Source organism: Equus caballus, chromosome 15 (assembly GCF_041296265.1).
Source record: "Equus caballus isolate H_3958 breed thoroughbred chromosome 15, TB-T2T, whole genome shotgun sequence".
Classification (NCBI taxonomy): Eukaryota; Metazoa; Chordata; class Mammalia; order Perissodactyla; family Equidae; genus Equus; species Equus caballus.
Window position 1 is genome coordinate 34,246,260 of NC_091698.1, and position 16,772 is coordinate 34,263,031.

The 16,772-nt window shown below is 57.6% G+C and overlaps 1 protein-coding gene across 5 annotated transcripts in view; it reads right to left on the minus strand.

The window, feature by feature from the left end:
- The window catches only part of ATOH8 (atonal bHLH transcription factor 8), a 32,065-nt gene extending 15,646 nt beyond the window's left edge, over positions 1–16,419 (minus strand). Inside the window, exons 1-3 of one of the 5 annotated variants that reach the window (XR_011426341.1) lie at positions 15,524–16,419; positions 6,582–6,773; positions 5,081–5,371 (exon numbers count right to left, since the gene is read on the minus strand). Coding sequence is in view for 3 of the 5 variants with exons in the window: in XM_023618783.2 (XP_023474551.1) it covers positions 5,261–5,408; positions 6,582–6,773; positions 15,524–16,279 (1,096 nt within the window). In the remaining 2 variants the exon portion in view is untranslated. Of the gene's footprint in view, positions 1–5,080; positions 5,409–6,581; positions 6,774–15,523 lie in introns of all 5 variants that reach the window. The other 4 variants (XR_011426340.1, XM_023618784.2, XM_023618783.2 and 1 more) reach the window with 4 other exon arrangements.
- Positions 16,420–16,772: the final 353 nt, after the last annotated feature.

Here is a 16,772-nt window from a genome sequence, read left to right on the forward strand (position 1 = left end):
GCCCGCCTTGCAGAACAGCTAATCAAAACCACAGCGCCCGAATGGGAACCAGGCATGCTCCCAGCTGCAGCCAGAAGCCGCCAGGCGACTTAACCCGGTGTCAGGCCCCGCTGGCAGTGCAGCGCTGGGGGCGCTCGGGCCGGTGACACCCCCCAGCCCACCCCACCCCGCGCCACCCCCAGCGGGCTATTGGCTCCCCACAGCTAAATGGAGCCTCCACGTGTGGCAGCCCTGTCGCTTACATAAGAGCTGCTGCTCCTGGCAAAGCGCTGCACCGGGCACCCGCTGAGATCTCCCGGGCGCAGGCCACCCTGCCAGGCAGGGGGCGAACTTCAGGGCCAGTGGGCCTCGGACTGAAGAGCTCGGAGCTTGGAACCAAAGAGCCATAGGCTCGAAAGAGCTCCACCACTTCCCAGCCACCTGGCCTTGGGCATGTTACTACCCTTGTCTTGGCCTCAGTTTCCCCTCGGTGCAATGGGGGAAGAGGTCTTCACTGGTTGGGGCAGTGTATAAGGGGTAGAGACAATGTGTGTGAGGTACCTGGCAGCCATGGGCACTCACAACACAGTGAGTGTGATTGTTGGTGATAGTCTGTTTATCAGCATTATTACTGTGTACAGCCAACACTCTGCATGATCTGGGGTATGAATCTATGAATTTTAAAAGCGCAGGGATTTCTGGGTTGGCTGCATGCTTGCCTCCTGGTAAAGGCACAGGACCAGGGGTTTGCCCTTGAGTGCTGGAGAGACAGGTGTCCCCAGCTCAGAACTATTCCTCCTCATCTGCCTTTCAGCTGGCCAGTCATTCATCCCCCCAGGATCTGCCCTCTTCTGGGATGTTCCTTTCTGGGGCTCCCCATGAAGCTGTTACCCTGTAGCTATCGTCATGAGATCTCCTTTCTGGTTCTCATGAAGAAAATGCCAGCCCTTTCTCATCCGGGATCCTGTTTAGTCCTTCCAGCAAGGCGGCAAGGAAGGTATGTGGGCTCTCACCTTACTGATGACAGAATCAGGGATCAGAGAGGGTAGGTAACGTGCCCAAGCTTACACAGCTAGGAAGTGCCAGTGCCACAACTCAAACCCAGGTCTCAGCCCCAAAGCTCTCCCCTCTACCTACCTCACAGTCTCGCAGAGAGGCTCTCTGTTGCACTTTCGCGTGCGTTAAAGTTAAATGACAGCACCATAGGGAACTGAAAAGAACTGTGGAGTTCTCTAGACTTAACCCCCTCCCACACAGACACCTTTCTCCAGCATCCTGGATCGAGGGCCACCGAGCCTCTGCAGAGAGGCACCCTGGCTCAAAGCGGGGTTCTCTGAAGGGTCTCTGCATTCCCAAGGGTGGTCAGTTAGAGCTTCCTGCATCTCTTTCCCACGTGACTTTCTTAGCATCTCGTTACGCCTGAGACCCCAAGTCTTCATTCACACACAGCGTGCTGGGAGAAGGGTGAGAGCTGTGAGTGCGCATCAGAAGGGGAGCAATTCGAAAAAGAGAGCAGAGGAGGAGGGGGTGGAGAGAGTGTGAAAGGAGAGAGGGCAGGAGCGCCCCAGCCTCTACCCGCCTCGGGACCACCCAGGGAACATCAGAGCACCGCGGTCAGCGTGCCGGGGAAAGCCAGCTCTGAGCTCACCTGTGGGACTCCCCAGCCACTGATCCCTCCAGCCCAGGCCCCGCCAGACGTGTGGACTAACAGTGTCAAGTGGGAGAGGAGAAACGGCAGCTGAGAGAACACTCCGTGTTAGAACCAACAGCTGGCGACAAACGTCTATGTAATTGGAATGCCAGAGAAAATAAATTGCATCCACTTTTATGACTAGACGGGAATTTGATGGTAGTTTCCCACCCACCCTCCTTTTTTCCCCAGCATAGATGGACTCCGTGGGCTTTGAAAGCAAATGGTATTTAACTCGGTAACCTGGCCCGGAGGGTTTGGAATGGAACCCCCTCTGCCCATCTACTTCCACATGGGAGCCACGACGGGGAGGTGGCCGGAGCCCAGCACACCTTGTTACTGCCTAAGTGACCTTGGGCAAGTTCCCCTGGCCTCTGAGCCTCGGTTTCATTATGCGTGCAGCGGGATGACACCGGTACCCACCTTGCAAGGTTGTCTGGCATGTAACCCAGGCTCTAAGAACGTGGGGTATTATCAGCATTCTCAGGGTGCTTCGCACTGGGGTCCCAACAGTTTCTGTGAGCGACTCTAAATCTGTGTGAAATGCCCATGATGGGCAGAGGGGAAGTGAGAGCGACCTTCAGTCATTTAGACAGAAAAGGGGCTGAGATGAGGTGAGACCTCAGCTCGGAAAGTCCGCCTGGAAAGGGCCTTAGGAATCACTTCTGGCAACAACTCATCTTCCAGCAGTGGAGCCAGAGGTCCCAGAGGGGGTGACTACAGACAGGGCAGGTGGCCACAGAACCAGGACAGTGCCCCTCGGTAAGCACTCTGAGGGCACAGGAGGCCCTGCACACGGGTGCTGGATCCAGCCAGAGCAGGAGCTCTCAAGACTGCCTCACATGCTCCAGAGCTTTGGAACAGTCCACAGAAAGAGCAGGTGCCACTGGGTCCTGTCAGAGCCCCGGGCACCCAGACAGTCAGGGGCCCCTCAGAACATCCTGAGCTCCCACTGACATACCTCCCCGACCCAAACCAATGTGCCCCTTCAGCTTGTCCCCAGCACTGAAGCTACAGAAGCCTGCACCCAAGATGTTTTCGCAAAGAGAAGTCACGCCACCCTTGGACCTGCCATCACCAAGAAAAGCCTCTCCTGTCCACAAAGCAGCAGGGAGAAGAGGAAAGACACGGGTCTGATGGAGCTGCACCAGCATCAGTGCCTCCTCTGGCTCCGGACCACCCACAGGGTGAGGAGCCACCTCCCGGCCATGCAGAGCCAGCCTTCCCCAGCTGGCACAGCGCCTACAGTCTCACGCCCCAGGGTCCCTAATCGCTGCCCAGGACCTGGTACAGCCCTTAACTCAGTGCATCATGATTCGTCTTAACTCTCCCCACCCCAAGCCTGGGGCCTGTGAGCACCCTGACGGTGGGAACTTACTGGCCATTTATCACCAGGGTTTAAACTATGCCATCGATGTTAGTAGCTGTTGTTGTTGTTGTTATTATTACTCAATGACTTAAAATCGCTGGAAGGAGGTGCCCCAGACTGTGGGGAGATCGGTCCTTTCCTATTCTGCAGGTCTGGCAAGACCAGCCGAGTCCAGGTGTGGAAGAACGGTTCTGCCGCTTCTTCCTCTTCCTCCTTTTCCTCATCCTCTTCCTCCCCCCCTCCTCAGAAGCTCCCAGGAGTTGCTGCTTTAAAAACAGGAGCTGTGGAAACGTGGCCCAGAGCCAGGTGCTTAACGTGCATTATCTCTGGCTGCAGCCAGAGTCAGAACTGAGCTCTCCAGAGCCCTTCACTCCGCCCGCCTGTCTCTCTGCTGAGCGGCCTCCGACGTGGGCCTCTCTGCGTGACGGGGGCGTCCAAACAGGGCTCTGAGTCCAAAGTCACGTCCTGTAAGGCCCAGAGATGGACGACTCACCGTTCCAGGGATGCGGGTCCCCACCCCAAGCAGGGAAGAGCTGAGATGGGCAAAAGGATGCACCTGGGGCATGGGGCGTGAGCTGAGTTCACTTTAAATCCCATTCATAACACAGGTCTGGAGGGACAGGGCAGCTCATCAGAGCTGCTGGGGATCTCACAGTCTCTCAAGGAAGCATCCTGAAGGAGGGTTGCCCAGCTTCTCAGGGACACGAGAACTAGGAGGGAGCCATGCTCTAGCAGGACAGCCCAAATCGCCATCAATCACATTGGCAATGGTCATCATCATCACAGCCGCCATTCATCAGCCACTTCCTTTGAGCCAATCACTTACATCGGCACACGTTTTCTAGTTCTTTCCTTTCTTCCCTCTCTCCCTCATTAGAATGTAAGCCTGGCTCATTCCCATCCCCAAACCCTCAGGGTGGGAGGCTGCAGGGGAAGGAGAAGGGGCTTGATCTGAGCCCAAAATCCACAGGATCTGTCTACAGGGACTACGGAGGGTCAAGACCAACCCACCACAAACACCCATGACAGTGCCCATATGCTCAGCACAGGATTGCCCAGTGTGGAACTCACCACAAGTGCTCAACAAACACGGCATGAATGAATGAACAAATGAAGGAGGGAATATCCAGGGACACCAGGCCCTTTGGTTCCGGTTAACAAAATGGGAGCCTAACACCAGACACTCGGGGCCCCTGGGAAGGTCACTGGAGACCAACCCTGAGGACACCTTGAAACACACCTATCTGCATGGTGACAGAGATGCAGGAAGGCACAAGCAGCAGGTGTGGGGTGGGTCTGTGAACCCCCAACCTGCCAGGGCAGGTGCAGAGCCTGGTGAAGGCCTCAGATGTCCCAGCAGCAACAGGACCCTGTTCTCTTGGCAATGGTGACGGCCAGGCACAGCGCTGGGGGGATGGCGGCCCCAAGATAGCTCGCCCGGCGGGAGGGTGATGGGCATGCAAGCTGCCCCAGGCCCTTCTGAGGTGAGGCAAGACCTCTGCTTGGAAAGTCAGTCTAGAAAGGAGCTTAGAAATCACTGATGATGTTTCCGCCATCCCCATTTATCAAGGAGAAACTGAAGCTCGACAAGGGTCAGAAATGGGTCCAAGATGACAGCTGGCAGGTGGTGAGCCTGCACTTGGACTCAGGGCTGTTTGATCCTCTTAACCACAACCAGCCACCTCAGTCTCCCAATCTGGACACTGGGGAGGTTGGACCAGGCGGCCTCCTAGGTGCCTTAGATTTGAGGCGATTTCAGGGGAGGCAAAAAGCTCATCTCTGCTGGGCATCTTCACCCCACTCTCCCTTCTTTCCTCACTTCCCAGGCTTCAAGCCTCCTTCCCAGCCCAGGGCACCGTGTTCCAACCAGAGAACAGGGAAGGGAGGGGGCCTCAGCTCTCCTGCCTTGGTGGGTGAGGGGAGGACTCAGGGAGAGGGGGGAATGAGGGGCGGAGATGGAGAAAACGGCTCCTGCCCACTCTGCCCATCTACACCTCCGGAGCGCCCGAATGCCAGGGGAAGTTCACCGAGAGTTTACAAACCTCCTTTGTCACAGAGCGCTGCATGGAGCCATCAATCACGCCCTTAATTTACCCGTGTCACTTTCCAGAGGAAAGCCGCCCTGCGAGCAGCCAGTGGTGCTTCCTCTCTCACCCACTTGATGAGGATTTCATCTAATTGGTCCACATTAAATCACTCCCAGGAATGCAACATGCAATTACCGCAGCGGAGACAGTGGCTGGTGGTGAGGACGTGCCGTGGCCCTCCCTGGTGTAGGCAGGACAGTCCATGGAGGGCCTCCCTGGCTTGGGGCCCAGGGGCCTCTGGGAAACCTGGAGAACCCAGAGAGGGGCCTGCTGGAAACAGGGGCTGGGGGAGGAATGTCAGGGATAAGGGGGAGGGGCAGGCCAGGAAGAAGGAAGGAGGCAGAAGGAAGGAACGGATGGAGGATGCCAGTCACTCAGCTCCCCCACCCTCCCCATCCCTGGATGCCCAGGGGAGCTGGGTGTTTCTGACTGCCTCCACCCTCCTCATGGATTTAGACTGGGTCCCACCCTCCATCTCTCTCCCTCCAGCCTCAGGGTACAGAGATCCAGAGGGTTGCCACAAGCCTTGCTCTGCATTGCCTGGCACTGATGCCCACCTGGAAATGCTGGAAGCATACGCCATCCAGGAACATAGCTGTGCCCAACACCTTTCCTCCTGCACATATTTCTCCAAACACATCAGGCTTTGTACAAGCTCTTCCTTCTGCCTCAGATGCTGTTCCCAGCTTCATCTGCCTAATAACCTCTTGGTTGCCTTGCTGGTCCCACCTCAAAGATCACTTACACTAAGAAGTCCTGTCAAACACCCTTGGGCAGGAGAGGTAACCTGTCCCTCCTCTGACCTTCTGCTGTCCTTAGCACAGACCTCCGGGATCTCCTCACCATACTGTCCCACCCTTATCTACTGACCATACTGTGAGCTAAGTGGGGACTGGAAACCTATGTCTGTCATCTTTATGTCCCTGCCCAGTGTGTTCAGCACATGGTTGGGGCTCAGCAAATCTCTCCAGAATGAATGAATGAATGAATGCATGAATGAATGACTATCACGTGCCCTAATGTAAGCCTCAGGGAACCCATAGGCCAAATCACATTCCCAACACATGCCCACGGGCTCTCCTGGGCTGTCAGCCTGCTCAGGAGGTCTCACCCTGATATGACAGCTATCAGGGGCCACACTGGCAATTCAGCACCAGAGCACACAAGGCCGGAAAGAGCTTCAGAGAGAAACTGCCCTCCTCCTCACTTAAGTGACCAGCAGACCCAGGCCCAGGGCCCTTGGGTGACTGTCCAAGGTACTCAGCAGTAGAGTCACCCCCTTAATCCCAGGGATGTGAGGAGCTCTGAAGCTCTGGGGGCAACCTCGAGCAAACCCTCAAGAGGCTGATGTCGCTGGCCCCTTTGGAAGACTGGGTGCATGTGGGGTGCCCCAAGTTTCCGCTCCCACCTCCCTGTCTCCCCCCCAGAGGCTGCTGCCTGAGTGGCTGGCGCATACCTTGCGCTTCTTGGCGCGTCCCTCGGCCTGCAGGGTGCGGGTGCAGCGCTGCACACACTCGGAGAAGCTGAGGTTGCTGTGGTCGGCGCTGTAATCGAGGTCAGCCAGCCGCGCCAGGGACAGGATGTAGTTACAGGCGATCCTCAGGATAGCCAGTTTGGACAGCTTCTGCCCATAGGAGTAACACGGCACCTGGGGAGTGAGAAGGCGTCAGAAGGGGCTGCATGGGTCTCTGTGCCGAGTATGGCCTCGTGGGGCACCTGACCAGGCAGGTGTGGGGCCACTCACAATGACGTCCACAACCTCTGAGAGGGGACTGCTAGGCATCGGAGGTGGCTTGGATTTTATTGTCTGTTCTTTTTCTTTTTGAAGAAGATTAGCCCTGAGCTAATATCTGCCACCAATCCTCCTCTTTTTTTTTTTTTTTTTTGCTGAGGAAGATTGGCCCTGGGCTAACATCTGTGCCCATCTTTCTCTACTTTATCTGTGGGACACCCACCACAGCATGGCTTCATAAGCCATGCGTAGGTCTGCACCCAGGATCTGAACCGGCAAACCGGGGGCCACCAAAGCAGAAACTGCAAACTTAACCACCTCGCCATGGGGCCAGCCCCTATTCTCTGCTCAAAGCTCCCACTGTTTACACACACACATCTCAGCTCATCCACTCACAAACTCCGGGAGGCATCCACATTCCCACTTTGCAGGGGAAGAAACTGAGGCTCAGCTCACACCCATTAGTCAGTCTGAATGAAGCATGGTGAGCTCCGCCTGTGACAGAGCTCTGTGCCCCACGCTCCCCAGGAAGGAGTCTCTCTGAGGTAACACAGTCTTTTTAGCGCTGGCATTCCAGCCACTCACTCACACAGGGACACTTGTTTTGCTGGGCACTTGGGAGTCTGACAATGAGTAAGAACTTGATTTGCCTTCAGAGAGCTCACATTCAAGAGTGACGTTATAAAGTCACGACAGAATTAGGCACCTGGGACTCTGGGAACATACCAGGAGGAAAGTGCCTGTGCTCAGCTGGGAGGGCACACACACGGCCATCCTTCTCTTTTGCTCTATGCCCTCTGGACCTGGGGTGCTGCTGGGTATACAACCAGTGCATAATAAATACATACAGCCCCGACCAAACTTGACATGCTTGTCAGTGACCCAGCACCAACTAGATACTTGCTAAGTGCACAGGGATTGGTACAGGGTGAAGAGATGGAGGCTTTGATTTTGTAACACTGTCCACCAATGTCTGTGCTGTGTGAGCAAAAAGCTCAGAAGATTGCAGCCGAGTCCTGTGTTGTAACGTGGAGACCTCACCACCAAGACCAGCAGACAGGTGCTAACTGATAGAGCCGACTGCTGCGATGGCGCGTCACCCACCTGGATGGCCGAACTGCACTCACCCAGCAGCCAAGGCTCTGGTTTCCTCCTGAGGCTCTCCAGGATCCTACCACCAATATCTGGTATGGATTAACCCTCATCCCACACAGCGGGACCCCCACGGTGCGTCCACTTAACAAGTATTTAGGGAGCACCCCCCCCCCATGCCAGGCACTGTTCTAGGCAGCCCTTCTCAGCCCAGGATGATTTTGTCCCTCAGGGGACAGCTGGCAATGTCTGCAGACATTCTCGATTGTCAGTACCGGGGAGCAGAGGTGAGGAGGTGCTACTGGCCTCTGGCAGGTAGAAGCCAGGGATGCTGCCAAACATCCTACAATCGATGCACAGGATCCTACAATGCCTGCCACAAAGAATGCCCCAGCCCAAGATGTCAGTAGTGCTGAGGTTGAGAAACTCTACTCTAGGCCCTGGAGACAAAGCGTGAACGAGACAGCCCCCTCAGATGGGGACCCTCAGTGCATCATCCACTTTGATCTCACTCTAAACCTCACTTTGTCCAGGAGCTTTCTCTGACCCCACAGGACCCCACCCTAAACCAGGCAGCTGGCTGGGGGGTGCACCTGCCCCTCATAGTGCTCTAATAGCACCCCACCTGTCCTTAACCCCCGATTATTGTGGCTCATCTAACGGTCAGTCACCTGTGAGCCTTGCGGGGGCAGGCCCCCGTATGCAGCGCCCAGCACAGGTCCCACCTGTAACAGGCCTCCAGAAGGGCTTGTCGAATGAGGGAGTGAATGGACAAATGAATGAGTTCCCCTCAGTATTCGCCAGGTGACCCCAGAATGTTTGGAACTGGGTTCCAAACCTCTCCTCTCTCTGTGGATGAAGATTCAGCTATTTGGCGTGGAGCTCAAGCACGTTCTGGTCACCTGGTTCACCTCCTGCCTCCAGCTCCTCCTAGCTGTAAGACCAGGGCAAGGGACAGAACCTTCTGAGCCTCGGTTTCCTTGCCATATTGCTAACAGGACTGACCTCACAGTGGGAAGAGATTACAGGAGATGACATATGTATTGCACAGAGGAAGGCCTGACACAAGTCAGCAAAATGTTTACAGTCAGCGTCGCAGAAGGTCTCTGTAGAGGGGCTCCAGAGTGGGTGAGAAGCGAGAGACCTGGAGCCAGCACACAGTGCCTGCCCATCCCCCATCCCCTCGGGTCCCGAGAAGGCAGCCCATGCCAGACGCAAGGTTTGCCATCACCTTTTAAAATCCTCCAGCAGTGAAGGAGTCCCCCCTCACCAGGCTGGGGAACCCAGGGAAGGGCAGGAACAGGACAGAGAGGAGGCCAATTCCTGTGCATTCCCCTTTCCCACCTCCCACTCCCAGCCTGGCCACAGCTCCAAACACATCCAAGAAAAGCCACAGAACAATGCACTTTGCCTGTTCCTAACCAGAGTCCAGAGAATCCTGCTTTATCAGCCTGGACAAATAAACAAGTCTGTGGGACAGAATGGTTCCCGGGAGTCCGGGGGCAGGGAAGAGGTCTCGGGGCCAGCCCGGCATCTCTGCCTCCTCTGCACGCCGGGGAGGGAGTGCCTGCCTGGTGAAGGCCCTGGACATGACACAGACCCAGAGGCCACACTCGGAGGTACCCAGCTCTTTGAGCCCTTGGTCCTTGGGCAGCTGGACTTCGCTGCCAGCAGGGAGCAGGAACCTTGGGAGGGACCTGCACATGGGGATGCAGGGTCATTTCAGGACTACAGAGCAACAGATGAGGGCAAGGCCAACCTAGGGGCTCTCATGCCAGGTACTGGGCCAGTTTTGTCCCATACTTGTTACTTTGTCCCATCACTTCTGTCAAAGTCTAGATCTAACAAGAAACCATCTGTCAAGGTCTGGTTGTATATCTGGCTCTGTGGTAGCTACTTACAGGCAGTTTTATCCCGTTTAAAACCTTCCCCAAAATAAAGATTATTAGACCATCTGCACATGAGGAAACAGAGAGATGACATGCTGGGCTCCAAGTCGCTCAGCTAAGACTTAGTTGGAGTCAGAAGCTTGTCGGTCTGCCGCCCAAGGAGGCACATGGCCACAGGGCTCTTCCAGCTCCCACCACCAAAGGTGGCCATATATGGGCCACCAAGGACATCTTTTGGGCAGTAACTCCCCCCCACCCCAGGAGGGGTGCTCCTCAGCAACCCTGGCCAATTCCAGATCCTCTTGGCGCCCACACCCCAGGATGCAACCCCTCAGCCCCCAGCAGCCCAGCTCGGAGGCACCCTGGCCTGGGCTGCTGCCACAAAATAAGAGTCTAGCAGCTGGTTCTGGTTCTGGGAGGTCGAGGTAGGGTGGAAACAGCTGGTCTGAATCCTAGGCACTTACCAGCAGTGGGCAAGTGCCTTCAGCTCTCTGAGCCTCAGTTTCCCCATCTGGAGAGTGGGTGCCTGTGTTCTCCATGACTACCGGGCCCAGGCCCCTCTTGCTGTTTACTGTGATCTACTGAGGCCAGGCAGGGCTGGGCATTTTGAATACAGTGCCTCTATTCATCTTTGAACGGCCCAAGAAGGTAGAAATCACCACTCCCACTTTACAGAGAAGCCTTTGATGCCCAGGGGGTGTAAGAACTTCCCATGTCTCTCAGCTGGTGAGATATGAACTGGGTTTTGAACTCACACCTTAGCTGGGCTCTTTCCAATTAGCCAGAAGCAACTGCTCAGGGATGTGGATGAGCATCTATGCCTAAGGTGGGCAGGTGGGCAGCCCACCCTTCTGAGCTGGGGATGGAGAGTTCTGGACTGATGGTCCCATGCGACCCCGGCCTTGTGCATGACCTCTCTGAGCATCCACAGCGAGGCCCAGAGCCCAACCACCTGCAGAGGACCCCATAGCAGTCATGTCACCATGGTCAGAGAACACAGGCCAAAGGAGGCCGCAGGGTCACTTGGCTCCAACTCCCATCAGACTGCCCAACTTCCAGGAAATAAAAGGACCTGCCTCATGCTCACCCCACAAACATTTTTAAGCTTCAGAGGAGCAGATTTGGGGATTTTCACAAGGTCCCATATGCTCCCAAAGCATTCCATCCCACCTACCCCAAGCCGGACCCTCTCCTGGCTCCAGCAAGCAGGAAAAAGCAGGAAGGGCACTGGCCAGGGAGCCTGAGGACCCAGCTCTACTCCCGGCCTAACATGTGACTTGAGGCAGGTCCATAACCTTAGGGAATCTCACTTTCCTCACCCATAAAACGGGCATCAGAATACCTGCTAGCTCAGAATGGGGTCGCAGTGGGCAAGTGTAGGGAGGTGCCACGGAGAAACAAGGCCAAGAACCTACCAATCAAAGCAGGACAAGCCTGGAAGTCCTCCACCCTCTTGCCTCTGTGCCTACTCCTATCCATCCTTCACACCCTGCCCAAGATGCCCTCCTGGAAGCCCACCAAGACTCCGGGACCAAGAGCTCCAACATCACCGTGTCCACAATACACAGCTGGGCACTTGATTCTATCTGAAATTATTCTCGAATCTTCTCCTGTCAGAGGCTGATGGCTTCCTGGGGCAAAGCCAGTCTATGCAGAGCTGTTCAAGATTCTTGTCAGATTCTATTTAAACAGGTTCTTTAAAACCCCAACTTTCTACACAGCCATGAAGCTGGACCCTGAAAATCTGGGTCCTAGTAGTTAAGAGCCATGGCTCCAGGGCCAAATAGGCCTGGGTACAAGTTCTGGCCACTTGCTTACCCTCTTTGTAAGTGTCCCCACCTATAAAATATGTAGATTTGCAACTACAGGCCCAGGCAAGGCGCTTCTCCCAGTGCAACAAGGCTCCACAAGCAGGTGCCCTGCGGACTGCACATGACAGGGTAGGACAGAGGCCTCTGTCACCCCTCATCCATCTGGATGGAGTCCCCAGAGGAAGCAGGCCTTCCTCCCATTCCCTGAGGTGTGCACAGGCTGCTGCGGGACCATGGCCTCCTGCCTCCTATGGGGTGTGAGATTGAAGGAGGTGCTGGGCCGGGGGTACCATCCCCATACCCTCTCCTGGGCCGCCCTGAGTTCGGTTGGTGAGGATCCCGTGGAAGAATCCAGGGGCAGTAGAGAAGGGAGCCGGGCCCCACTTGCTTGGCACCCCCTTCATGAAGGGGCACCCCAGCAGTTCCTGAGAGTTCTTCACTGCCCCTCAGGTGTCTGCCCAGAAGGCTGCCATTTCTCCATCAACACTGAGGGGCTTTGCTCCTCGAGGGGAGAGAGGGAATCTGCATGCACACCAGACGTCCCAAGAGTGAGCATAGCCTGTGAGCCAGAAGGTTCTGCCACAAGGCCAAGGCCCACAGCTCTGGCCCCTCCCCTCACCCATCCAGCAAAGCCAGGCATTCCCTTCGACCTCCTCCCACCTGGCCTGGGAGCAGCCTCGCACATGGGCCAGGCCCAGCTGTGCACACATGGCCTTCACATGAGGCGGCAGGGAGGGCCCCATGCAGCTGGGCTGGTGGCATGTGCTGTGGCCTGACCATCTGCCCCGCACGCCCACCCTCCCCCGGCCCTGCTGCCGCACACCATCCCCCCCCAGACCAGAGGGTCTCTGCCCCACCTGCACCTCTTCGGCTAAGCAGCCCCCAACCCCAGTTCCCTTCCCCGTCGAGAGGATACTGGACTGGACAACGCAGGAGGCCGTCTGGCTTCCCTATGCTGAGAGTGGACAGCTCCGAGGTACTCAAGGGACTGAGGAGCACAGCTGTGACAAATGGTGGTTTCTACGATTGTTATAAAATGATTAAAGAATTCTTATTTCTACATGTGTCAAGGCCTTGCCCAGCAGCGAGGATCTTGTAGACGCTCAAGAGATGTTCCTTCCTGCTCCAGCCCCATTCCTTTCTTCATTTGCTCTTTGCACCATTTTCCAGCTTTAGCAACTGAGGCCCAGAGAGGGAAAGCAACTACTCCATGGTCACAGAGAAAGCATGCAGCAGAGGTAGGACTCAAACCCCAGCCTCCAGATTCGCAGGCCGGGGCTCTTTTCACCGGACCAGGAAGCTGCTCAGGGAAACGAGGCCCCTGACTAGAGCCACCATCCCAGAACTGACCTCGGTGCTGCATCGGCCAAGACCTCATTTCAGGCAGAACCACTCTCCTTCCTTCCCTCCTTTCCTAAGGGCCCATTTCAAACGGAGAGCCAGAGCTTAGAGCCAGAGCCACAGCCTGTGTGCACTGGGGTGCATGTGTGTGTGCCTGTGTGTGAGTGTATTTTACATGTGGGACACTGAGGCCCAGAAGAGGAAGGAACTCCTCCGGGACACAGGACTTTCTCCATGGGATGGGTGCTGTGGTGGTTGGGATATGGTGGGTGTGGCCCCAGCCCCTGGCTCTGTGACCACAAGCGCCCTGGCTCTATTTCTTTCCCTCCCAGACAACAGGCAGATGCCCGCACGGCCTTTCTGGGGAAGGGGCAGAATGGTTCGGGCAAGGAGCAGGCGCTTCCGCGGCCGGGCATTTGTGTGTGCTCCCGGCACGTGTAAGGATCCTGTGTGTGTGCATGGGTCTCCCTGCACGTGTGTGCACACTCTCTCCCTGAATCTGTCCCTGTCACATAGGACCTCCGCATGGGAAGAGCAGAAGTGAAAGGAGACCAGGATTAACCATCTCATCTCAGAGAGCCATCCGTGTGCACACCCAGCCTCCGCCTGCTCACCAACACTGCAAGCGGGGCTGCGGGAGCCCACGACGCTGACTCGGACCGACAGCGCTGTGGGAAGCATTTGGCGAAAACCTGCTCTCATCCTCCCTCACCCACTAGGTGATCTGGGACAAGTCTTCCTTCTCCAGGCCTGTTTGCCATTCCACTAAACGGACTAATCCAAACTGACAGGGATGTTAAGATCAAATAAGATGGAATTTATTATTGAAAGAAGTTAAAGCCACTGGACAAATGAAATGTCGTAGAGCGCTCAGAGGCCATGAACATCTTCTCGGAACTGAAGCAGGCAGCCAGAGGGGTAGAAAAGGCCCTGAACTGTCAGTCAAAGGACCGAGGGGCCAGCCCTGTCCTGCTACTCACCAGCTGTGATGCTCCGGGCACGTGGCCTCCCTAAGGTGAGCAGGTGGACAGGCATCTCTCTGCCCTTCTGTCATCCTTCCATCCTGGAGGGTGGGTTGCAGGACGCCCTTCAGGCCGCCGCCCTCCCCAAGCATTCAGACACACAGAGCCGGCTGCCTGAGGGTGAGACTGACTGCTCCACTGGGCCCACTGCCCAGGGTCCCAACTGGTGCGGCTGTGAGCAGTGGCCCAGCCTGGTGTGTAACAGCTACCTGATCCCTCCACCCCACCTCACTGACCAAACATCTTACAAACCCAAGCAAAACACTTTGGCTCAAAAGTCATAGGGCCTCTTTTCCTAGGAGTTCAATTCCCTTCCCGTGGATGGATACTGGCACCATAGCCCACCCCACTGAGAGGAGGGAGAGGAGAGCGTGATCCAAAATGATCATGTTTTCTTAAATCCTCTGTTGTTGGCTAAAGCCCAGAGAGGTTGAGTAACTTTCCTAGAGTCACACAGGAAGTCAGCTGTACAGCAAGAAAAAAACCTGACTGCTCAAACCAGTCACAATCTACCCCCAACCCCTTCCCCCCATACCCTGTGTAGGGTGGGAGCAAGGGGAACTTACCACCCTCTTCTTAGATCTCCCTTCTCTCTAAAAAAAATGAGAATCCTAGAACCTCGGAGCAGTCCCAATCTTGTCTAAAGTAGAATTGTAAAACTGCCCCTCCCCACTACGGATAATTCTTGAGCAAATATTCTTCCTCATGCCCCCAGAGGACACTGTCTGGTGAGGGCAGCCCCCACCAACCCCAAACTGAGAAGCCCCTGACCCACCCTAGAACGAGGCTCTAAAGATCCCCCAACTAACCAATCCCCTCAACAGGCCAGCCTGCTTCACCGGGGAGTGAAGGGCAGTGGTGGGGGGACCTCCCGGGAAGGCGATGACCGGCCAGTTCCTGAGGCCGCCCCTGGCGAGGGGCGCAGGCTCAGAGCCTGGGTCCTTAAGGACGCCAGGGGAGGGGTGTAGAGCTCAGGAGCAAGCTGAGAGTAGGGACATCCCTGTTGGGAACTAGGGGCTGACAGGCTCCCCCGGAATGCGGGACCCTTATATTGTGGCAACAGCAGGCCCGCCGGTCCGCAGCACTGCAGGCCTCCCAAAACCCCACCACGCCAAACGCCTGAAGGGAAGGGTCTTCCCCGGTCCCCGCCCGAGACCGATTCCCACATTCCCCTCCGCGCCCGAGGGACTCCAGGAGACAAACGCTCATTGCCATAAAAGTGAACTACGAGGGCTGAAGTCAGACGCGCAGACAGGATCACCCCAGGGGTGGGGTGGGAACCAGGGCTGGCCGGGCCAGAAATCTCGAACCGTCACCCGCACGTTGCAAACTAAGATCCATTAACAACGCTGTGGCAAGGGTCGCTGTCCCAGGAGGGCCCAAGCTGTCTGGGCCCTGGGGCCGACCGGGAAGGGACAGTTGGTCCCTCTCACACACTCTCATCTTCCTCACCCACCCACTCCGGCAATCGTCCCAGGGCGCAGCGAGGGTGTGCGGCCGGGAGCCGGTACCTGCTTCCTGAGCGCCTCGAAGGCTGCGCTGATGGTGTGCACCCGCGTCCGCTCCCTGGCGTTCGCCAGGAGCCTCCGGGTCTGCTGCAGGGCTTTGATCTCGGAGGAGGCGGCGGTCGCTTCACCCGGCCGTTTCCTAGGCGACGCGGAGGAATCCGGGTGGTTATTGTAAATTACGTGTGAAATTGACGAGTAGGAACTTTCCCCCGGGCGCGTGAGGGGCGCGGGGCGCGCCGGGGACTCCAGGGGCGCAGGGGGCGCGGACGGCGTGGGGCGCGCAGGCGGTGCGCACAGCAAGATGCGGGGACGCAGGCCGGGCTCCCGGAAAGGCTGTGCCTCGGGACCCCCGGGTACCTGGCCCTGGGGCGCAGGAGGCGGCGGCAGTGGCGGCGGCGTGGGCAGTCCCGGCCCCACTGCGCCCAGGGCGAAGCCGCGTTTCCGCGCGTCCAAGACCTCCGGCGCCCGGGCGCCCCCGCGCTCCCCGGCCGTGTCCGCGCCCCCACCTGAGGGCACGGCGGGCGCCACCGGGGCCAGCACCGGGGCCGGGACGGGCTGCAGCCGCTGGGTCCTGTCCCGCAGCCCGTTGGTGGCGGCGGCGCCGTGCTCGGGCGCTTCCAAGTCCAATCGGAAAGTTTTATAGCCGTTCGCGCGCCGCGCCGGCTCCTTGCCTTTCCGCTTGAGCTTCTTGAGGCCGTTCAGCTCCTTCACGCACACGGTCTTCCACGGCCCGTCCTCGAGCACCGGGATGTGCTTCATGGCTCGGGCGGCGCGCGAGGCAGGGGCGTGGGGCTGCCCGGGACGCGCGCCCGCCGCGCTCGCTCTGCACGCCGCGCGCCGGCTCTGCCCGGCCGCCGCCGCGCTCAGCGCCTCGGCGTCTCCAGCTCTCCCCCTGCTCCTCCCGCCCTCCGCCCGCCCTCTCTCCCTTGCTCCCCCTCGCCCGCCCGGGGCAGCTGCGCCGCCGGCTCCGCGAAGCCGCCGGGCAGTCCGTTCCCGGAGCGCTCAGAGTGTCATCTGAAGTCGCTGCCGCCCTGCCAGCATTTCTGGAGAACGCCCGCTGCGCTCCATCTGTGTTTGTTTAGCCTCAGTTTACACAGAAGCCCGGTTCGCGAGATCAGTCAGCGCCGCCGCCCGGAGAGGAGGCAGCCCTCGCCGCCGCCGCCTCCCCAGCCCGGGCCGCCCGGGCCGCGAGCGCCTTTAAAGAAACAGGAAGCATTTTTCAAAACAGCTGGGCTGCCGGCCGCCTCCTTTG